The sequence below is a fragment of the Ursus arctos genome, unplaced genomic scaffold (assembly GCF_023065955.2).
Source record: "Ursus arctos isolate Adak ecotype North America unplaced genomic scaffold, UrsArc2.0 scaffold_28, whole genome shotgun sequence".
NCBI lineage: Eukaryota > Metazoa > Chordata > Mammalia > Carnivora > Ursidae > Ursus > Ursus arctos.
This window is the reverse complement of record NW_026622963.1, coordinates 38,590,393-38,613,354: the sequence shown is the minus strand read 5'-3', so window position 1 is coordinate 38,613,354 and position 22,962 is coordinate 38,590,393. Positions and strand designations below refer to the sequence as shown.

At 60.0% G+C, this 22,962-nt stretch overlaps 1 protein-coding gene across 1 annotated transcript in view; it reads left to right on the top strand.

The window, feature by feature from the left end:
• ACSBG1 (acyl-CoA synthetase bubblegum family member 1) overlaps positions 1-22,635 on the top strand; it is a 32,721-nt gene extending 10,086 nt beyond the window's left edge. The window contains exons 5-16 of the mRNA XM_057303722.1: positions 4,438-4,658; positions 5,073-5,161; positions 5,448-5,568; positions 12,116-12,196; positions 12,268-12,417; positions 12,725-12,901; positions 13,569-13,750; positions 14,425-14,655; positions 15,027-15,244; positions 19,810-19,949; positions 20,382-20,628; positions 22,056-22,635. Coding sequence (XP_057159705.1) covers positions 4,438-4,658; positions 5,073-5,161; positions 5,448-5,568; positions 12,116-12,196; positions 12,268-12,417; positions 12,725-12,901; positions 13,569-13,750; positions 14,425-14,655; positions 15,027-15,244; positions 19,810-19,949; positions 20,382-20,628; positions 22,056-22,141 — 1,943 coding nt within the window. The 3' untranslated portion in view covers positions 22,142-22,635. The remainder of the gene's footprint in view (positions 1-4,437; positions 4,659-5,072; positions 5,162-5,447; positions 5,569-12,115; positions 12,197-12,267; positions 12,418-12,724; positions 12,902-13,568; positions 13,751-14,424; positions 14,656-15,026; positions 15,245-19,809; positions 19,950-20,381; positions 20,629-22,055) is intronic.
• Positions 22,636-22,962: the final 327 nt, after the last annotated feature.

Genomic DNA, 22,962 nt, shown 5'->3' with positions numbered 1-22,962 from the left:
GTGAGCGTGGTCGGCCGCGCCGGTGACATCTCGGCTGCTTCACGCTTGGCCTGGGAGAGGCCCCGGGCAGGGGGCAGGGGCGGGGGGCGCGGAGCGCAGGCGGAGGGAGGGCGGGCAAGAACAGACGCTGGGGCGCGGCCGGGGCATGGGAAGCAGTGGACTCCCGTGGCTGCCTGCGCTCGCGCACACTCAGCCCGCCACCCGCTTCTCTAGGCTCCCCGCCCTGCCGTGGCCTCTGCCACACGTTCCCCGCCAGTCCCGCTCAGACGGCGAGAGAGAGGCTCCCACCGCACCGTGCCCCGCACGTGACCCCGTACGTGACCCCGTGCGCGGGGCCAGGGCGTGAGGCTCGGCCTGTTCCTGCGGCCAGGGGGCAGGGCCGCGCGCGAGGCTCAGCGAGTTGTGGGCCAGCCAGCCCTTCCGACCGCTCTGCCCACCTTGCCGATAGTGGAAAACGGGGTTTCTAACTCATCGTCCAGAGATTTCTCCTCTTCAGACACAGGTGAGGTCGGGAGAGGGAGCGGCGTGAGCAAAGGCCCAAAGGTGGGCCTACATGGACGTGAGAAGACAAAGGGGAGAGCGAGGCCCCCCAGGCTTGGAGATTCATCTGTCTTCCCTTCGTTCAGGCCCCAAGCCCAGAGGCCCAGGCCCCTGAGCTGTGGCAGGCTCGGGCGGAAGGATACTGAGCCGGGCTCCCAGGCAGGCAGGGCGGAGGTTCGGCAGACACCTACTCGGTGGGCCAGCCCCTCTCCATACTTGGGAAGGAAGGTGACCTGCTCACTGTCAGGCTATGCTGGTGAGCCGGAGAAGGGAAAGCAGGAGGCCTGGGTCTCCTAGACACATGGTGGTTCAGTCCAGCCGCCCTGGGACAGGGATGGGACAGAAGCTAGCTCATTCTTCCCTAAAGGCCCCCTGACCGCCGCTCCGGGCTGGGCTTCCGCACTCGGACCCCAGGAAGGAGTCACACCTGCTTCCAAGAGCCTCCAGCTGTGGGAGAGGCTTGACCCTCAGCGAGGCCTGGCTCCAACCTTCAGGGAGGGGTGGTACTTGGAACCAGAAGTGCAGGAGAGCAGCGTGGCTGGAGTGAGTCCAAGGCAGAGACACAGCTCGGGCCAAGGCACAGGGTGGGGGCAGAGGGGACCGAGGGCCGCTCAGGCTGGCTGGAGGGGTACGTGCTGAGGTCACAGAGGGTCTTGCTTAGAGGCCACGGTGTGGACACCACACTGTGGTTCCAAAAAGGTTCTCTGGGAGCCCTGGAATGTGGGAAGAGGCGGTGGTGGCCGCTGCCCAAGGTCAATGCTCCTGAGCTCCCCCCAGGCTTTGGGCAGGAGGCAGAACAGTCCTTTCCTGAAGGAGACACGGGCGCTGGGGCCAGTGTGGGCCTGGGAGACGGACCGTGGGTGGGAATCCCAGCCCTGCTTCCAGCCGCTCAGGCAACTTGCCTCCCTGTTTCTCAGAGGGTCAGCTGTGCCGTCACGGGGGCTGTGGACAAGGTACGTACAGCCCACCAGGTGCCAGGCAGGCACTCAGACGGCGAGCCGTGACCACGGCAGCCCTCTGTGGGCAGGAGAGCGACTGGGCCTCGGGGACGGCGGGCAGGCCCCTTGCCCACCAAAGCCTTTTTTGCCGGTCTGGGGCCTCAGGGGCCCAGCTGGTTCAGCTTTGCCGGTGGAGCGGGTGTGCAGAAGGGCGCCGGTCCTCCGGGCTGGCTCTCCTCCCTGGGCAGAGCAGCTGGGCGAAGCGGAGCCAGGCTCGCAGGCCCACCAGCAGTTCTCCTCTTTCCCATCCCCTCTAGCCTCCTGCGCGCGGAGTGCGGGCACTGCCAAGTGAGACAGCGGACACAGGGTCGGCGGGACCACGCTGTTCGTGGCAGAGCAGAAGTCAGATGAAGGAACTCTGTCTAAAACGTCCATGCAAAGTCTTAGGTGTTTTCTTTCTGAGCCAATGAGCCCACTTCTAGAGCTCTGTCCTTTGGAAAGCCTGGAACAAGGGCCAAAAGCTGCGAGCCGTCGGAGAGCGCGTGGCTGGGGAAGTGGCTGGGCCGGGCGCTCGACTCCCCTTCACCGCCAGAGACTCCCTGGGGCCACAGAATTAAGGATGGGTGATTTTCGACAGCTCCGTTTGATTTGGTCCACATAACGTTTTCTTGAGGTGTGAGCCAACATTTAAAAACACGGTGGTTGCACACAGACGCAGATGTCGGGTAACCCTTGGTTTCCATCCCTGCCGGGTGCCAGCGCCCAGGGCAGCCGCCCCTGCAGTTGAGCTGGGCCCGAGGTTCCCACCATGCCCTGCGGCCTCCCTGGCGCGGAGGTGGGGCTCGGGACGGTTACCGTCCCCTTGAGGGGGACGTGGTCATTGTTCTTTACGGAGAACAGAGAGACAGAGGAGGACTGCCAGAGCCCTGTGTCTCCAGGATGCAGACCTGGAGTGCCTCATGGGGGTGATTTATCTTTACATTAGTTTTTTTAAAAGATTTTATTTATTCATCTGAGGGAGAGAACACACGCAGGGAGGGGCGGAGGGAGAAGCAGCCTCAGTGAAGCGTCTGCCTTCGGCTCAGGTCATGGCCTCAGGGTCCTGGGGTCGAGCCCCGCCTCGGGCTCCCTGCTCAGCATGCAGCGTGCATGCGCCTCTCCCTCCCTCAGCCCCTCCCCTCTCGTGCCCCCCAGGGATGCGCCACGGGCAGGATCCACCTTTTCTGGTTGGGGGACCAGGGAAGGGAAGAGGGCCTCCCGTTGCCCCGCCCCCAGAGCTCTTCTACTCAGGCGTCATTGTATGGCATCCAATTTACCCACTTTAGTGTGATGATTTTTCACTGAAAAAAATCCTTTTTCAGTTATTTGTAGCAAATTTTTACGGCTGCACCAAGATCACTGCGATCTGACTGTACAACATTTCCATCACCCTGAAAAGATCTTGGTGTCCGTGTGTGGTGACTCCCCACCCCCAGGCAAGCGCGAATCCGCCTTTTCTGGATGGTTCCCACACGCTAGCGTTGTTTGCTTCTGGCTTCTTCCTGCGAACATGGTTCTGAGTGCACCGTGTTCTGCCCGTGGTAGTCGTGTCGGCTGTGTCCAAGCGGACTCATGTTGGGGGTGTGCCATGCTTGACTCTGTTCACCAGCGGACAGGTGTTTGGTGGTTTCCATGTTTGACTCTTATAAGTACTGCTGATGGCATTCACACCCACATCTTTGGGTGGCAAATTCCGTGGCCTCTTTGGAAGGAGGGACTGGCTTTCCTGTCCCAGCCCAGGGTCTTCTGCCAACCTCAGGGTCCACGTGCAACCCAAGAGTGTCTGGAGGGAGGGATGAGGTCATCCCACAGGACAGTTTTGAGGTTGGTGCGACCTCAAAGGGACATCCGTGGGCTGTGGCCACCCACATGGTCCAGCTGGCAGGTGGCAGGGCAGCCCGGCCTCCCACGCAGCCCTCCTTCCCCGCAGCGGGTCATCTGCTGGGAAGGACCGCCCTGGCCCGGGGAAAGGAGGCCCCGTGGACTAAAGGATGTAGACCTCCCGTCCAAGCCTCCTGGGAATTTGGAGAACTCGGAGAACCGGGAGCTTGCGTTTACTGCACACCAGCTGTGTGTCCCGTTCTTCATGCATACCGTTTCTTTCGAACCGCCTGTTGTCCCTGAGGTCAGAATCCTCGCCTTTCCTCCGAGGACAGTCTCAGATGTGCGTGGTGCACCCAAAGTCTCGCCCATGACACGGTCGATCTGTTCCCACCTACTGCTCGCAGAGTGGGTCGCCTGACACTTCAAGGCTGCGTGGTGCCCCAAGTGTGAGCCATGGCATCAGGCACGCAGGGCCGGGAAAAGGCTTGGGCCTCCCGGGGCTGCCGCTGCCCCGTCTGCAAACCGAGGCACCAACCCCGTGGAGCAGACTGGATCCCCGCGGGAGGGATTCGGCACGGTGCCCGGGGCCTGGCGAGAAGGACTGAACGTTGTCCCTGCGGCTGGGACCCTTCTCAGGCTGGTCCGAGCTGCTGGTCTCCCCCTGCTGCTTTGACCTTCTGTCCAGCAGGGCCTGTCCCCAGTTCTCAGGGGGCAGAGAAAAGGTGGGAACCCCGAAGCACTTGGAGGTCTGATGGCCCTGCTCTTCTGAGGCAGCCTGAACACCACTGACCGCCCAGCCTTGGGGGGCAGGTTCCACTGGCGTGAAGACAGGAAAGGTCTAGGCCCTTGGCGTCTCTGGCCTCCACCTCCTTGCTGCCTCCCTAAGCCTTGCCCATCCCCGGGGCCTTTAGACCTCCTCCTCCAGGCAGCCCCCCAGCTACTCCAGTCCCTTGCTTGTCTGCCAGCACCCATGGCCCAGCCCCCAAAGCACTGTTGGGACCCGTGGCCTGGGAGCTGTGCCCCCCGGGAGGGCCAGGGCCTCAGGGGGTGGCCCTAGGCCAGCATGATCCCAGCTGTGGTCTCCCCTCCCCTTCAGAGGAGACACTGTGGACGACGCGGGCCGATGGACGTGTGCGCCCAAGGGTCCACCCCGCCTGCTCACAGCCTCCCTACACTGTGCACCAGATGTTCTCTGAGACCCTGGACAAGTATGGGGACCTCTGGGCTCTGGGCTTCAAGCGTCAGGGCACGTGGGAGCACATCTCCTACTCCCAGTACTACCTGCTGGCCCGAAAAGCTGCCAAGGGCTTCCTGAAGGTGAGGGGCCCCTTGAGACAGAGCCTTTCCCTCCCCAGACCCACCTTCTAGCTCTGGGCCCTCGTAGGCCTCCTCCCTGACCCCCGACCTGGCGAGCCTTTGGAAAGAGTAACTGTAAAACCATTCCCATGCGTTGGCCCGCTGGTACGTGCGTGGCCCTCCCCACGTGCCAGCCACTCAACACCTGGTTTTCACTTGTGATCACATTCCAGACGGGCTGGGCTGCCTGCTGTGCTGGGCGGAGGGCCCGACTCCCTGGGAAGGCCCCGGGAGGGGCAGCAAGGGCCCTGGGGCGTTCTCCCACGGGGTGCAGCCTGGGAGGGGCGTCCCCCGCCATCTGGAAGGGGGCCTGGCTGGGACTGAGAGGCCCCATTCCGTGCCCGCTGACCCGGCCTATCTGCCTTGGTCCTGGAGCTCGGCCTGGAGCAGGCACACAGCGTGGCCATCCTTGGCTTCAACTCCCCGGAGTGGTTCTTCTCGGCGGTGGGCACGGTATTTGCAGGGTGAGTGGCTGGGGGTGGGGCCCAGTCTCCAGTGGGTCGGAGGTGGGCAGAGAGGGGAAAGAAGGTGGAGGCCCCCGTGCCCTCCCCAGACCCCATCCCCTCCCAGGGGCCCTCTCGGGACCCCTCTGCCCCACTGCTGGGGCAGCGGTACTGAGCTGGCGGTTGGCCCTGCCTGTCCGGGCATGGCAGCTGCCAGGGGCAGGGCTGCGGGCAGGCAGGGCAGGAGCTGGGCGGAGGGAGTGGCCCCTGCACCCGCTCTGACACGAACCTCCCGGGTCTCCTGCAGTGGCATTGTCACCGGCATCTACACCACCAGCTCCCCGGAGGCCTGCCAGTACATTGCTCAGGACAGCCGTGCCAACATCATCGTGCTGGATACACAGAAGCAGCTGGAGAAGATCCTGAAGGTTTGGGGCGCAGGGGAAGCGGGCACGGGGGCCAGAGGCCAGGTGTCCCTGTGGACCTCCAGCTTACAAAGGACTTTTCCACCCTTCCTTCTGGGGTCCCCCTCACCCTTCACAGCAACCCCACGACACACAGATACACAAAGAACAAGGCAAGGCAATGGGTACTTACCACTGGGCAGCTCGGGACCCTGAGGACCCAGAAGCCCGGACGGGGTGACGGCCTTGGGCTAGGGCCGCCAGCTGGGCCGCTGCCTCCCACGAACGCTGGGGTCCTCCCCCTGTGGCAGGGTTGTGTGACCCGAGGGTGGCCCAGGGCCTGGACACCTTGAGCGCTCAAGCCTGACCTTCAATGCGGAGTCAGGGGAGGGGCTGCCACGGGGTGGGGGCTGCAAGTCTAGTAAAGTCTTCTAAAGACGGGGGCACAGCAAGAGCTCGAAAGCACCCCTTGAGCCAGCCGATCTCCTCTGCAGGGGGATTCACTTAAGACCCCTCTGGACCGGCTGCACCCCACAGGAACCACAGCCAGGGTGTGGCGGCCGAGGGACAGCCCTGAGCCCCAGCCGCACCCGCCACCTGCCACCTGCGAGGCCCTGAGGGCTCCATGCTCGCAGAGGCCTCTGGCATTGACTTGGTGGCTTGGCTCTTGTTCTGGAGATGTTCCCTGGGCCCCAGCTCCCGACCTGCCCCCAAGGTGGGACCGTGGGACCTGGATGCCCAGAGGGGCGGCTGGGGCAGGCGCCTCCCTTCATCTCTAGTGAAGAGGTCTCCCCCTCAAGCCTAAAGAAAGAAGCCAGCTTGGCCATTGGCTCCCATCAGAATCCTGGGGTGGCTCCGGCTGCCGCCAGACCTCTGAGGCAGAGTCGCTGGAAGGAGACCCCAGACCAGAGTGTGTTTTGAAATAGCTCCCTCGGTGAGGCTGTGGGCCCCCCGCTTCAGTTTGCAAAGGCTGGTGTTCTGGACGCAGCACCCCGTCTCCGCCTCCCCCTTCACGTGGCCCCCGCGCCCCCATGTGCGTCTCCGCGTCCAAATCCCTTTCCATGAGGACAGCAGCCATGTGAGGTTAAATCATTTAGAAGACCCTGTTTCCCGAGAAGAGCACGTTCTGGGCGCTGGGGTTCGGGCTTCAACATGTCGTTTTTGGGGACACAATTCAACCCAGAGCAGGACCATGTAAGTGCTTTCAAATTATTACATTGCTAAAGTGTTGGCTCACAGGCGAAGAAAGAAAGGAGTTGTTATTAAAACAGGAGGTCCGGAAAGGCACCTCACCCACCCCCGTCTGCGTTTCACACACGAAGAAGCAGACCTGGGAGCCGGGACGTCGCGGGGAAGCGACCCTAAGCTCGGGGGTGGTGACAGTGTTCGGGTGCTAAGCACAGCGGCCCTGAGAAACGGTCTTGTAAGCCCATTTTACAGACAAGGAAAGTGAGGGCCAGAGAGGTGCAGGCCGGCTGACTCACCGTCCCGTCCCGTCCCTCCCTATAAAGTGGCAACAGCGGAGGGAAGCTCGGACCCCAAGTGAGAGTCAGTGAGGGGGCCTCATTGCTCAGCAGCAACAGAGGTTAACATGGGGGGCTCGGGCCGCGTTGGGGCTAGAGGGGGAGGCATGACAGGCCCGGGGCCCCCACCCCTGCCAGAGTCGAGGCGGGGAAGCGGGTCCCACAGGCCTGTGCTTGGATGAATGCCGTGCTGCCGCCGTTCCCGGTCAGTCTCCAGCAGGGGCCCCCCCACGTGCGGCCTGCCCTGCCCGCGGGCCCCAGCCCTCTGAGGCGTGGCTGCAGTCTGTGGCAGCGCTCCCTCGTCCCTGCCATTTTGAATTCTTTCGAAAACCCTTTCTCACGGGCACTTTGGAACCTGCTTTCGTTTGGCGACTAGAGTTTTGTCAGATGGGCTCACCTTCCCAATCAGGGGGCAGCCTTGCCTCCCCGCAGGGGCCTTTGGAATGTGTTTTCAGGATCTCATTCTGAATGTCCCCAACCCGTCTGAGTCGTTTACACGCTTGAGACTGGGGAGGAGATAGGGCTGCGAACTATCGGGTCCACAGGAGCTGCTCTGAGAGGCCGAGGTGAGCCTGAGCCGTCCTCGGCGCCCCCACCCCCACCCCAAGCACTCAGGCCCTTCACGAAATAGAAAGGGGACAAGTGTTTAGAGAGCAGTGACCAGCAGGGATGTCCCGTCACTGCCCTGCCCAGCTACCTCGGGACTCAGTGAGCCCTGATTTCCTCAGGTTTGGGGGCTTTGCAGACCCCAGAGTTCTCTGAGGCAAAGGAGTCACTGGCCTGACATGCAGCCAAGAGCTGACCCAGCAGCCCCCAGGCAGCTTTGCCTGAGGCCTCTGTCGTTAGGGGTTCTCCAAGCGCCAGCTAGGCAGGGGCCCTTTGCTTCCGCTCCCCGCGGGCGCCCCAGAACCCTGGCTCTCCCAGGAGATAGATCCTGCCGGGCCCTCTGCACGGATCCTTGATCGAAGCCTAATACTGTCCCCTGCCCCATGTTGCATCTGAAGAGACTGAGGCCCAGAATTAGGAAATGCTTACCCCAGGTCATCATCTAAAATAATTCAAAGTCGGTTCCTTTGAAAGGGGGCCTAAATGGGCCCACAGGGGGCAAGTGGTGGTCCCTAAGTGTCTTTTCATTCAGAGCAAAACCCCACTTTGCTTGGCTCTGGGACAGCAGCAGCCTTACCTGGGAACTTGTTAGAAATGCAAATCCTCAGGCCCCACCCCAGGCCTCCTGCAACCTGACCCTGAGGGGTGTGGGGCCCGCCCCCGTGTGGACACCCCTGCGGACCCAGGGTGAGAACCTTTGCCAGGAACAGAACACGCTGCAGGAGCTAGGTCGGCCATCCTGAGCGGGGTCCCACATTCCGGACTTACCCGCCCACTTCCTCTCCCGGTTGTTCAACTTGTTCCTCTAACTTCTGTGCTTATTGTTAGAGGGAAAGACTTCATGCATTTCCGATGAAACCGTGTCTGGGGCGAACACCCCACAGGTGGATTTCATCCCCCACGGCCTCAAGAGGCACGTGATGCTGGGGGGGTACGGCTTGCAGGGAGCCGCTTCCTCAGCCCGTGTGGGGGGACCACCATCCACTGCGACGTTCCCCATCAACCTTTCTCCATGGACGGTCTTTGCCTGAATTAATTATTTCATGAGTGGTGGCAAAAGGTTGGTTTTCTAATCCATCAGCTGGGCCCGTTCTCCGAAGGAAGACCCTTCTCTCACGACCGACCTGGGGCTCTTTGCTATCTGAAACACCTGTGGGTAGTGCGGTCCGCGGGGCGCACGTTCCAGGCTCATTGGAAAGAAGGTGCGTTCTGCCGTGGCTGCGTGGAACGCTCTATGGATGTTAGTGACGTCCACGCGGCTGATGGTGTCGCAGTGTTTCAGCCTTTTGTCTCCTTATTGATCTGTGCACCTGTTCCTTCAAAGACCGAGACACGGAGCGCTGAGTCGCCCGTGACTACTGTGGGTCTGTCCATTTCTCCTTTCACTTCCATCAGCGTCTGCGTTGCGTACCTTCGAGTTCCGTTATGAGCACACGTCCTTAGGCTCCTACCTCGTCCTCTTGATGCAACAGCCCCTTTGTCATGAAGAATGTTCCCGAGGGGCCGCAGGAACTGTCCTTGTTCCCAAGCTACTGTGTCTCGCATTCAGATCAGACTCCTGATTAATGTTTGCATTGTGCTGCTCGTAGCCTGTGTCCTCTTGCTCACGGCCAGCGTCTGGGAGGCCGCACGGAGTTGTCTTCCTGTCCTACCCAGCAGCACTGTCTGCAGACCAGCCAGCAGACTGTTTCTACCATCTCTTCCCTGTTCCTTTCCCCTCTTCCCGGAGCTCCTTCCTGTTCAGTTCTCTATTTGCATTTCGGTTTGTCTTTCGGTATTTTATCTCCAGTGGCTACTTAGTTATTACATTACTGTCTGCTCTCGGTTTACCGTTTGCATTATTTTAAAGATTTTATTTGCCAGAGAGAGGGAGAGCACAAGCAGGGGGAGCAGAGGCAGAGGGAGAAGCAGGCTCCCTGCTGAGCAAGGAGCCCCATGCAGGACTCGATCCCAGAACCCTGGGATCATGACCTGAGCCGAAGGCAGACGCTTCTCCTTCACCGACTGAGCCCCCCAGGTGTCCCTACCGTTTGCATTTTTAACTTGGCACGTAGAGTCCCCACCAACATCCTCCCTCCTCCCCGCCTCTGTTCTGCCTCCATACAGGTTACAAACCCTGCATTACACTGTTTTCAACGGTCGAGTATCATTCAAGGCATTTTAAAAGCATTCCTATTCTCTCTCCCATATTCACCCACCGTTGGGCCATTCCTGACGCTCTTGGTCCCCTTCCGTAGGTGCAAGTCGGCTTCTGGTACCATCTTCCTGCCTTAAGGACTTTCTTCAACATCTCTTGTAATGCATATCTGAAAACGTGTTTATTTTCATTTCTTCAAAAGATACTTTCATGTGGTTTAAAATTCTGGGTTGATAGGATTTCTTTTTTTTTTTTTTTTTTCTTTCAGCCTTTAAAGTTTCCATCCAATGTTTTCAACTGTATGTAGTTTCTGATGAGAAGTCTATTGTCCTGTGTCTCTGTTCCTCTCAGTGTGTATAGGGCATCTTGTTTCTCTGGCTACTTTTATGTATTTTTATTTTTTGACTTTTAAAGTTTCTATTTTAGTTCCAGTGTACTTGATACACAGTTTCAGTTTCCCACAAGATTAGTTTCAGGTGTGCCACATGGTGATTCGACACTTCTGTGTAACCCCCAGCACTCATCACAGGTGCCCCCCTCCTCCCCTTCCCCATCCCCCCCTCACCCCGCCCCTCTGGTCTCCAGCACTGTGTTCTTTAGAACTGAGTCTCTTTTGGGGGCGCTTGGGGAGCTTGGTCGGTCGCCTGAGCGTGTCCGACTCTTGGTTTGGGCTCAGGTCCTGATCTCAGGGTCCCCGGATCCAGCCCTGCGTCATGCTCTGTGCTCAACGGGGAGCCTGCTTCTCCCTCTCCCTCCCCCAGTTCACTTGCTCTCTCTCTAAGATAGATAAATACATACTTTTTCAAAAAGAGTCTGTTTCTTGGTTTACCTCTCTCTCTCTTTCCTCTTTGCTTGTTTGTTTTGTTTCTTAAATTCCACATATCAGTGAGATCAGATTAAGATAATTGTCTTTCTCTGACTGACTTATTTTACTTAGCATAATACACTCCAGTTCCATCGTGTTGTTGCAAATAGTAAGATTTACTTCGTTCTGATGGCTGAGTAATATTCCATGGTGTGTATGAACCACATCTTCTTTATCCCTTCATCTTTCGATGGACGTCTGGGCTCTTTCCCTAGTTTGGCTATTGTGGACGTTGCTGCTATGAACACTGGGGTGCAGATGCCCCTTCAGATCACTGCGTCTGTATCTTTGGGGTAAATACCTGGTAGTGCAATGGCTGGGTCGCAGGGCAGCTCTGTTCCCAACTTTCTGAGGACCCTCCGTACTGGTCTCCAGAGCGGCGGCACCAGCTGGCGTTCCCACCAACAGCGCGCGAGCGTCCCTTTGCTTCTCTGGCTGCTTTTAAGATTTTTTTCTTCACCGCTGGTGTCCAGCAATTTGTTATGTTGTGTCTTGTGGTTTTTCTTTGTGTTTATCCTGCTTGGGGTTCATTGCGAGTCCTGAATGGGTGGATTTATAATCAAATTTGGAAGCTTCTCAGACTGCTTTTCAATTTTTAAAAAAGTATTTCCTGGGACTCCAATTCCATGTATTTTGGGTGTCTTGGTGTCCTTCCACGGCCATGTCCTTCCTGTGTTTCTCTCTCTCTGAACTTTACTTCGAGACTTGTGTTTGGCCTTTCGGGGCATGTTTACAAGGGTTAGCACCTGTGCTCAGATCTGACCTCTCTGGGTCTCCGCTGAACGCCTCCGGGGGCCCCTGCATGCTGGCTGACGGACACACAGACCACAGACGGTCCTGGCTCCTTATGAGCTCCTGTCCTCCAGCCCCGGTGGCTGCCGTGAACACTGGTACTCAGCCAAATACTCCGGAGCACCAGGCACCTGATGAGAAGAGTTCTAGAACTTTCTCTTCTGAGTTTCTCCTCATAGTGCCCAGTCCCGTGGACTCTAGCTACCGTGGCTTCCCTGAACTCTGCGCTCTGTCACCTGCACTCAGCAGGATGACCGAATTCTGTTCTCCCTCCCCCCTCCCCTGCTCTGTCCCCCTCCCCGTTTCTCCCCCTCCCTTTCTCTGTCCCCTCTCTCTCTCTGTCCCCCTCCCCCGTCTGTCCCCCTCCACCCTCTGTCCCCCCCTCTGTACCCCTCCCCCTCTCTCTTCTACAAAGTTCTCTGTTGTGGGATAAGGCATACTTCGTTCAACCAGGCCCTGGGACACTTGGTTTTCTCCTGAGGGGACAGCTATGCATGAAGAGGGGCAAGTGTCCAGCTGGGTCAAAGGTCAGAGCCCAGGAACCCAGTGACCAAAGTGCTTGACAGACAGACCAAGCCCTGGAGATGGGGATCTTTTCGGCAGGTAACTTTTTTTTAATGAGACCCCATTATTTTCCCACCAACACAGACCTGGAAAAACCTGCCGCATCTGAAGGCGGTGGTGACGTACGGAGAGACGCCTCCAGAGAAGATGGCCAACGTGTACACGGTGGGTACGGGGGTGGGGCAGGGGGCCCGTCCAGCCGCCCTGCTGACCGCGCACTCTCCCACCCACTGCAGATGGAGGAACTCATGGGGCTGGGGGAGGAGCTGCCCGAGGAGACCCTGGACGCCATCATCACCACCCAGCAGCCCAACCAGTGCTGCGCACTGGTCTACACCTCCGGCACCACCGGGAGCCCCAAGGGCGTGATGCTGAGTCAAGACAATGTAGGACGGACCCCAGATGGGTGGGCTTGGCTGCAGGTGGATCTGGGCACTGGACCTGCCCTAGCAGCCCCCGGGGACGCTCCTCTGGCCCCTCAGCTCGGGGGCCAGGACCCGTAGGACAGCCCTTGGGTCTGTGGTCCAGACCCAGTCCAGCGAGGGAACGGGGAGGGGAGGGGAGGGCTGTCCCGGGAGCTCCCTGCAGAGACGTCTGGTGGGGGGCGTTGCCGAAGAGGTCGCCAAAGCCCCGGGGTGAGAACTTCCAGGGCAGGCTGGGGACACTGCTGGGGCCCATGTGCCTGTCCTTCAGATCACGTGGACGGCACGGTATGGCAGCCAGGCCGGCGACATCCAGCCCGCGGAAGTCCAGCAGGAGGTGGTGGTCAGCTACCTGCCCCTCAGCCACATCGCCGCCCAGATCTATGACCTGTGGACGGGCATCCAGTGGGGGGCCCAGGTCTGCTTTGCCGAGCCTGACGCCCTAAAGGTCAGTCTGCCTCTGCCCAAGCGGGGGTCCGAGTGCGTGTGCAGAAGCACACCCGAGTGTGCACTCGTGTGGGGGCCTTGTGCGTGCACCTGTGAGCGTGTGAGTGTGCGGGCCCCCGTGCATTTATTGGTCAGAACTCTCTCCGCTGCAGTCAGCATGGTCTACTTGACCCAGCAAGAAGGGGCTGACGGTACGTAGAGGAAAGGGGGCCACATGCCATCGAGGATAGGTCATCCTCAGAGGAAGGCCACGAGTGGTCGCAGTCCCGCCCTGCTTCCCAATCTCATCAACTACCCCCATTCTTTGGAAGCTTATTTTAAGCATGAGGAGAGCTCTCCCAGATGCCCCCCCCCCCGGCACACCTCCCCCCACCTGTACCTCCTGGCCCAAATGGTCCCTCATCCGTTCTTACATGGGTCACTGCTTAGGGGAATGGTCATGGGCCGGTTAGAGAGGAAGGAGTGGCCGCCCCCAGGGCTGGGAGGGGACCGAGGAGCCTTGGGGCGCCTGGCCGCATGAGCAGCGGGGATGGCTGCCCAGCGGCGGCCGACAGCGTGGGACATGTGCGCACCTCTGTGCAGGACGCCTGTGGGGCGTGTGCACCTGACTCTGGTGCAAGGGGCCTCCCCGCACTGAGCCGCAGGCCTTCCTCTCTGGCGCGGCACAGGGGAGCCTGGTGGACACGCTGCGGGAGGTGGAGCCCACGTCCCACATGGGGGTGCCTCGGGTGTGGGAGAAGATCATGGAGCGCATCCAGGAGGTGGCGGCTCAGTCCGGCTTCATCCGGCGCAAGATGCTGCGCTGGGCCATGTCGGTGACCTTGGAGCAGAACCTCACCTGCCCCGGCAGGTACGGAAGTGGGGGCCAGGAGGCCGGGGGCAGCAGGGCTGGGGCAGCAGGCCAGGACGGACCGAGGACCTGCTGGGCTGGGCTCCTTCCAGGGACCCCTGTGCAGAGGCCCCATCGGGCGCTGGGCTGGAGGCCTCTTCCCAGACTCCACAGGAGACAGTCACCCCACCTCTGGGTTCCAACTGGCAGGACTCACTCGCTCCCCTGGGGGACGTTCACCCCCCCCCCCCAGCCGTCCTCACAGTCCCTGAGGCATTTCCTGACTCAGTAGGGGGCAGGGAGGGGCCCCAGTGGTGAGCGCTCTCCCAGCCTTTCTCCGGGGGACCCCAGAGCCTTCGGACAGCTTTCCGAACTCCCACACAATGCTGTGGGGGTGCACGGCACACACCTGGGCCGTCCGACTTAGAAATATTTTCCATCACTAGTGGGTCTGTGAGACCAGGTCATGTCTCGTGAGACGCGTACGCATGTCTGCAAATACGGCAGACATCCCTCCGTCTCCGCACCTGCGCACAGCCCCGCCTGGTTGACCTCGGGCTCAGGACGGTGCACGCGGGGCACACACCTGCGCGTGCGCGCTCACAGACGTCCAGGCCAGCGCGCACCTGCCCAGTACCCACGCGCCCATGCGTGCGCGTGCGCGAGCCTGCGCGGACCGCTCTCCCTCCCCGCAGCGACCTGAAGCCCTTCACGGCCAGGCTGGCGGAGTACCTCGTGCTCGCCAAGGTCCGCCAGGCGCTGGGCTTGGGCAAGTGTCGGAAGAGCTTCTACGGAGCGGCGCCCATGACCGCCGAGACACAGCGCTTCTTCCTCGGCCTGAACATCCACCTGTATTCGGGCTACGGCCTCAGCGAGACCTCGGGCCCCCACTTCATGTCCAGCCCCTGCAACTACCGGCTCTACAGGTATGCGTGAGCCCGCCTGCCCTGGCTGGCACCCGGGGCCACCGCTCCATCCTGGCCCGGGTCCCTGGCTGTCACCAGGGGCAGGAGGGGGAGCTGGGAGGACAGGGCCAGCCCTCCAGTAGGCAGACTGGCCAGTCAGCTCTGGGGTGCGTGGAGGGATCCCCCCCGCTGTGCTTAAAGACTGCCCCGTGCCGGCCCATCACAGAGCTTGAAGCTGTACCTGTCCTCTCTCCCTTCTTTCTTCTCCTTAAAACCTCTCACTCTAACTCCCTATTAAAATACAAAAGTGTTGGGAGGTGAAGAGTGAGAGGTTGGAGACCCAGGGGGGGCTCCTGGGTGGGGCCTGACCAGCCCCCTCCGGCTGCCCCCAGCTCCGGCAAGCTGGTGCCAGGCTGCCTGGCAAAGCTGGTGAACGAGGACGCCGAGGGCATTGGGGAGATCTGTCTGTGGGGCCGCACCATCTTCATGGGCTACCTGAACATGGAGGACAAGACGCAGGAGGCCATCGATGCTGATGGCTGGCTGCACACGGGTGACATGGGGCGCCTGGACACGGACGGCTTCCTCTACATCACAGGGCGGCTCAAAGGTGAGCACCGCTGGCCGGCTTTGTGGCTGCAGGCGTGTGTTGGGGGGGTGTGCTGCTGCCATTTGTGCCCGGAGTCCCGAGCCTGTATCCAGCTCGTGCACTTGGACTGACAGCATTTTACGTCCTCCTCTCTGCTGTGGGGCAGACACCTCGACCCTGACTTCCTAATGAGGACACCCAGAGAGGGTAAGGGACTGGCCCAAGGTCGCCCAGCTAGTAAGTGGTGGAGCTGGGATTCAGCCTCCCTAGAGAAACAAGGCAAGTCTTTCCAGAAGATTGTGGGGCATAAATATGTATTTTTACATGCAAACATGGGCACGATATCGAGAACACAGATTGGATGTAAAATTTAAAATGAAGCAGGAGACTTCAGAGAAATTTCCCACGAGGAATGTGGCCTCCCAGGGGGACTGCTGGGGACTGACTTGCACGGAAAAGTGCTTTGCTCACTTTGCGCAAGGGGGTGTAGGTCCAAACACATCCAGGGGGGCTCCCTGCCCGTTTCCCAGGGGAAACCGGCTCAGGGAGTGGGCGAGCAACTCTAGAAATCTCACAGGCAGGGGAGCCGTCCAGCCCGGGCTCTGCTGGCCACAGAGGCGGGCTCTTGGGGCAGAGTCTGGGCAGGCCTGGCCTGAGTCTTGGGAGGAGTAGGGTGACGGTCCTCGCCCCCCCCCCCCCGCACAGCGGGGGAGCTGGGAGATCCCTGCACACGCCCTCCCGCTGTGCGGGGTTGGGGGGGGCGGTGACTGAGAGCGCCGCCTAGGGCCCGGCTTGGTGATGGCGGGTGAGGCCTGCTCGCTGAAAGGGAGAGAGTAACCAGGAAACATCCATCCAGAGTTGGACCTCCTTATAAAATAGTATGGTTAGGTGGCACCTGGGGGGCTCAGTCGGTTGAGAGTCTGCTTTCGGCTCAGGTCATGATCTCAGGGTCCTGGGATTGAGCCCCATGTTGGGCTCCCTGCTCAGCGGGAAGCCTGCTTCTCCCTCTGCCTCGGCCCCTCCCCCTGCTTGTGCTCGCTCTCTGTCTCTGACAAATCAATAGATAAAATCTTTACAATACTATAGTTAGAGGTGGGGGCCCAGGTGCCTTTTCTCCAGATAAGTATCCACCCACCCAGCCTCACTGCCAAGAAGCCTCCCTCCCCGCAGGGCGTCTGGGCCAGGGGCCTGTGCGGGAGGCGGCTCGCCCACTGTCCTTGCTCCCGGGGATCTTTGTGATCTGCCTGTTACCTGGCTGCACGCGGCCTACCGCCTTGGTCTTCATCTTTCGGACAACCGTGGCTAGAATCATGCCGGTTGCCTCCGAACAGGTGCCAAGATTTTGATTCTGAGTTCATCGGGTCTGCGGGTTAATTTGGTGAGAATGTGTCTCTTTACAACATTGAGTCGTCCAGGCCATGAACATGGGGTAGATCGCCCAGTGCTGGGCAGATACACAGAAACGTGAGATCATTTTCTGGGGAAGGTACCTACTTCGGAAAAGACAGTAAACTTAGACTGATGCCCAGGGAACGAATCGTGACCATCCCCCACCACATAGGCACAAGACGCTGGACCAGCAGGTGGGAATTCCAATGATACCTCACCTGATTTTGAGCATAGAGAAGAAGGAAAACTTCCAAATTTTGGAAGTATATTTGGAGTATAACATTGATACCGAAATCTGAAAAAGATTGTATTTAAAAAGAAAACTGTAGACCAATGACTTTTATGAATAGATATGCTAACACCCTAAATAAAACACTGGCAAACAGTCGGTGCCAGCACATTAGAATGTAACCCGTCATGACTCAGTGAGATTCTTCTGGAAATGCAGGGATAAATAATGTAATTAATCCCATTAATAGATCCTTTAAAACGTTTGTGGTCATCTCCACATCTATCACAAAGGCATTTAACAAAAATTTAATATCCTCATTCATGGATAGAAACGGAAACCGGTGGCTGCTTCCTTAGCATAATGAAACGTGAGTCTCCCAAGCGGGAAGCCGGCCCCAGTCCTGGGAAAGCCAGACCCCACCCCTCTGAAGGAAGGCGCTCATGGTCACGCTCAGGCCAGGCCAGCGCCGTCGGACAGGGCGGAGCGGCCGCCACGCACAGTAGCGTCTCGCAGACAGAAGGCCAGGAGAGCGCCGTGGGGAGCCCGTGGCTCGTGCTGGCATGTTTAGAAGACATCGCAGGAGAAACTCGTCCGTGCACGACAGCGACAGAGAAGGTAGAACGTTTCCGTATGAGGAAGAACGGAGCCCTTACCTAAGCTCCCAGAGGGAAACAGAGAAATCCTTTACCCGGTTGGAATGCCAGAGGTCTACAGGAGCCATGAGAAGGGACTCACGAAATTTTACTACATTAAAGACAAACCAAACAAAAAACCTCCACGTAGTCAAACCCCAGGAGCAACGACAGATGTCATAGCCAGGAAGACAGCTTGCAGCCCGCGATGCAGGCGCGGGTGGGTGTCAGCGGCAGGGCCCGTCCCTGGGCTTCCCTAGACTGCGTGTCTCACAGCCGTTCCCTAGTGTGCAGCGTGGGGACTTCTGCACATCGGTTCTCAGCTTGGCTCCTGAGTGTCTTATGTCCGGGCGCCGCTGTAGAATCTGTGTCCCACTTGCTTGCTGGGGGCTTGGAGGCTGCTTGCTGCGGGCTGGGGTCACGTGACCTGGAGGCGCTCCGTAGAAGCTGGCGGTTTGTCCTTTCTCTCCAGCTCTGTGCACACCATCGATCGCCTTCAAATACTGACCGTTTCGTTCCTTCCTCTCCTGTCCCTCTGGGCGTTTCTCTTGCCTCTTGTGCTGGCAGGACCTTCCGAGCCGTGGTGAATAGACGTGGGGACAGTGGTCGTCCGTGTACCGTTCTTGGTCTCGGGGGAACGCTTTTGACATTTGATCCCTGAATGCGTTTCGCGTGGATTTTTGGCAGGTGCCCCTTCCTGCGCCCAGTTTGCTGAGGGCTTCTAAGCGCACTAACATGTGAAAGACACTGGTAGAAGGGGGAGAGGGGGAGGGGGCCAGAGAAAGCCCCAGGAGGAGGAAGACAGGGGTGGTGAAAGCCGCCGGACTGTGCCTGGCCGTGGTTCCCTCTCTGCCCCACCCCTGCTGCCCCCAACAGACCCCACGGTCTGAATGCATCCTCTCTGAGCCCACGCCTTGGTAACCACTCTTCACCCTGCTCGCCAGTGCCCTAAAACCCTGAGCCCCAACCGCTCCATGGCTGCCACCCGTCCGGGCAGCCCCTCAGCGGGCACTGGAGGGGCCCTGCTCCCCCCACCTTTGCTTCCCTGTCTCACCTGCCGTGTACATGTGCCCTCTATCCGTTAGACCCAATTCATGCTCAATGTGCAGCTGGGCCACATGCCTCCCTGGCTACCCCAGCCCCGGGCAGCCCTCTATCCCACCGCCTTGTGGGCTTCCTGCAGCCAGGGCCTTTCTCCATGTCCACACGGGACCTGCACACAAGGGGACCAACTCCTCTTTGTTGACCTAGAACTGGGGGCGGGAGGGGCAAGAGCTAGCGAAAACAGTCCAGGTGTATTAAGCAAATGTCCACTTAAAACCATCTGTTTGGCAGCAAGCCACCTTCCACGGGGGAGACCAAACGCTAAGGGCCTGTAGCTGGTCTTGCAGTGAGTGAGGTGGTGGACGAGGGGCGGGCGCTGGGAGAGCAGCTCCAAGAAGGGAGAGCCAGAGTCACTGGCGGGGGGAGAGGGCTTCCTGAGAAGAACACGCGGTATGTTAGACAGAGACGGGAGGAGGTGTCTGGAAGGTGTAGGCGAAGTGAGAGGCTCATCGCGGGAGCTCTGGAACCGTGCCGTGCTGCACTCTGGGATGTACTCGACCTCGGACAAGCCACCTAACCTCCCTGTGCCTCGGTTTCCCCATCTGTAAAATGAGCTTCTCCATAGGCTGGTCGTGAGGGTTCGGTGAACCACTGCACATGTAGGACTTAGCACGGTGCCTGGCCCATGGTGAGTGCCGGGGCCTGCCGGGTGGCAATTCAACTGCAGGGCGATGGCAGCGTGTCCGGGGGGCGATGGATGAGAAGTCTGAGCAGGCAAAGTCTTGGATGATGAACAAGGGAGTGGGAGCCCTGAGTGAGTGTTTGTGCTCCAGGAACTGCCACCATCCCCCCAGCAGGTCAGGTGTCCCCCAGCAGGTCAGGTGTCCCCCGAGCAGGTGTCGCCTGAGCAGGTGTGTTCCCCAGCAGGTGTGTCCCCCGAGCAGGTCAGGTGTCCCCCGAGCAGGTGTATCCCAGCAGGTGTATCCCAGCAGGTGTATCCCCCGAGCAGGTGTCCCCCAGCAGGTCAGGTGTCCCCCAGCAGGTCAGGTGTCCCCCAGCAGGTGTGTCCCCCAGCAGGTGTGTCCCCCAGCAGGTGTCCCCCCCAGCAGGTGTGAGGTGCTTCTGCGGGCATGGCACTGCCTCCCCCCCCCCCCACCGCCACCCCCGCCAAGTATCCAGTGCTGCCAGACGCTTCTGCCTCCAGGGGCTGGGGCCAAGGCTTGGGCCCTGGTCCACCCCTGGGCACCTGGACTGAGGCTTGTGCCGGGGGCCTGGCCCTGCCTCCCCAGAATTAATCATCACAGCTGGTGGAGAGAACGTCCCCCCTGTGCCCATTGAGGAGGCTGTGAAGATGGAGCTGCCCATCGTCAGTAATGCCATGCTGATCGGGGACCAGAGGAAGTTCCTGTCCATGCTACTCACCTTGAAGGTACGTTGAGGGGTCTTGTTCTGGGGCGGGGGTGTCTGTGGGCCTGGCCCAAGCAGCAGCCACGCTTGGCCAGGACACATGTAGATCTCGAGCCTTTACTGTGGGATAACCTGTCGGCTCCCTGCACTCAGGTGCAAGGTGCAGGAACCACAATGGATAACACGCTGCTGTGATGATCCATCATGGTCCAGCTCAGCCCGGCTCCCAGGGCTGCAGCCCCCACTTCCCCGCTCAGATGCTCCGAGCCCAGGGTGCTGGATGGGGCCGGAGGGGTCCCTGTTTTAGTCCATGGTTTTATTGGCTGAAGTCCTTCTAGGTGTCCTTCCACCACGGGCCGTCCCTGAAACAGCTCACAGTGACCCACATCCTCAGAGACTGGGGCTTGTGTCTTGTGGGCGAGGCTTGGGCCTGGTCTGACCTCTGGCTTTTCAGTGCGTGCTGGACCCAGAAACCTCGGAGCCGACGGACAACCTGACTGAACTGGCTGTGGCCTTCTGCCAGCGGGTGGGCAGCAAGGCCACCACCGTGTCGGAGATCGTGGGCACCAAGGACGAGGCCGTGTATCAGGCCATTGAGCAGGGGATCCAGAGGGTCAACAGGAACGCAGCCGCCCGGCCCTACCACATCCAGAAGTGGGCCATTCTCCAGAGGGACTTCTCCATTTCGGGTGGAGAGTTGGGTAGGGTTTTTTCCTTGCTTGTTTGTTCACACTATTCCAGGGGCCGTGTGGGAGGGCAGAGGCCACGGCAGGGCCTTCCGGGAAGCAGACAGGGCAAGCATAAAGCCACCGGCAGCCCCCCTCCTTCCGGCGGGAGGACACAGTTGCCTGGTGCACAGACTTGTGCCTGGGGAAAGCCTGCCGCGTATGCGAAATGTGTGCTGGGACCTGTTAATTTGAACACGGGGGGCCGTTTTCCCCTGAAATCGCAGTGGGACCAGCAGGCAGACCCCAAGGCCCTGTTAGTGTTTGGGCTGGAGTCCCCTGGCTCTAGGGGCTCAGTTCGCGTGCAGGTAAAGGGATGAAGCCCTCTGGACCGTGGTCCACAAAACCAGGAAAGGCCGCTGCTGCGGCCTCAGCGGGACAGACGAAGTCACTCTTGGCTGTAGCACGTGGGGGTGTTGGCGGCCAGGGGAGGCGGGAATGGCTTCTTCCCTGGAACAGCCTCTGGCCCGTGGAGGCTGAAGCAGGGTGCGAGTGCCCGCAGGCGCTGAGCTGCCCTCGGAGACTGGAGTGCGTCTGGTTGTCTGGCGCTAAAAGACTGAAGGCAGGTGTCCTCTGTAACCAGCTTCTGGAAATGACTTTGATTTTGAAGTCTCCGGTTACACAGCCAAGCGTGTTAGCGCAAAATGGACTCTGAGCTGCCCCCACGCTAAATCAGAGCCCTTGCGACCGAGCTTTAGAGGGAAGAACCAAGGCCAAGCACAGGGGTTTGGGAAAGACCCCTAGAGACCGCCGTGGAGGTGGCGTGCCCGGTCTCTCCCCGGCCCGTCGCGCAAGCAAAGCTTAACGCCCCACGCCGTCGTGTGCGTGGTCACAGGCGGTCCACTCGTTAGCTACTGTTGTGTAATAAATTATCCCCAAATTTAGCAGCTTGAGACAAAAAGCATTTATCATGTTGCTTTCTGTGGGTCGGAAATCCAGGGCAGCTTAACTGGGTGGTTCTGGCTTGGGGTCTCCTGAGGTCACAAAATGTCGGCCGGGTGGCCGTCACCTGGAGCCGCTTGCCTGCTCACCCGCGTGGCTGGGGGCCAGAGCCTTGTCCCGAGGCTGCCTGTGTGCTCACAGCACAGCGGCTGGCCTGCCCCAGAAGGATCCGGGAGCCCGAGACAGAAACCCTAGTTCCGCGGTTTTGTTTGATGGAGCCATCGATTCACCCAAAGGACAGAACGGAAAGACGCGGAGGAAGGTTATGCCGGTTAAGGAAGGCGGTGCCTCCTGGTCTCTCGTGATGCCAGTCGCTCCCTGGTGGCCCGTCGGCCGCGGGGACGACGCCGGGGCAGCGGGAGCTGGGTCCCTGGACTGGCCTCACTCCGGATCCTCACCACACACCTTCCCAGGCTTCTCAGCGTCCAGGCCTCACTCCCTCTTTCCACTCGCTCCTTCAGGTCCGACGATGAAGCTGAAACGGCCCATGGTTCTGGACAAGTACAAAGACATCATCGACTCCTTTTACCAAGAGCAAAAGAAGTAATCGGGCCACCGTCCCAGTTTCCACTGAAGACGGCAGGCCTCTCGGAGGGTCGTCCTGAGCTCCGGGTCCCCTTCGGTCTGGGTGCACGAACGCCCGGCCAGGCTGAGGTCTCTGCGTCCGGCCCCGGCACTGGCATCGACGCATGCCAGGCCTGGCGCCAGCGGCAGCTGACAATCCCAAGAAGCTTCACACGTGGATAGTTTTAATTTTAAGCATTGCTCTTTGTTCAGGTGACAAATGAGATCAGCTCTCCCTCCAGAACGAAAGGGCGGCCGCTGGCTCGCGGGACAGGCGGTGCGCAGGCTGTGAGTTGGGGAGGGCGGAGGGGAGGAGGGCGGGAGTTACTCTGCAGGCGGGAGAGCCAACAGTTGGAACTCACCTAACGGCCGACTTACTCTGGAACCCGTGGCCGCCGCCGCACCGCATGCCAGTACCGGGCACTGGGCACCTCGCGCTTGCCGACTGACCTGACGCTTAATAAAGCTGCTGCCATTTACTTGATTGTACTGAGTGTGACTTGAATATTAAACCGTTTAACAGAACTGCCCACCAGTACCTGATTTTTCTTGTCAGCCGAGCAGGCGGGCCAGGCCAGGGAGTCACGGGTATTTAACCCACGGGACTGTGCGCCACGGGCGTGACCACGTGCACCCCGGAGCCAGCACAGCGCAGACGGCATCGAGGGGAGCACGCTGTAGCCGCAGCCGGCTGGCACTCGCCCGCACCCCGAATGCGCAGAGCCAGTGACCCCTGCCGGGACACAGGTGGAGAGGGTGACGCCTCGGTTCCGGAATTCTTTACCAGGGCGCACCTAGGAACCA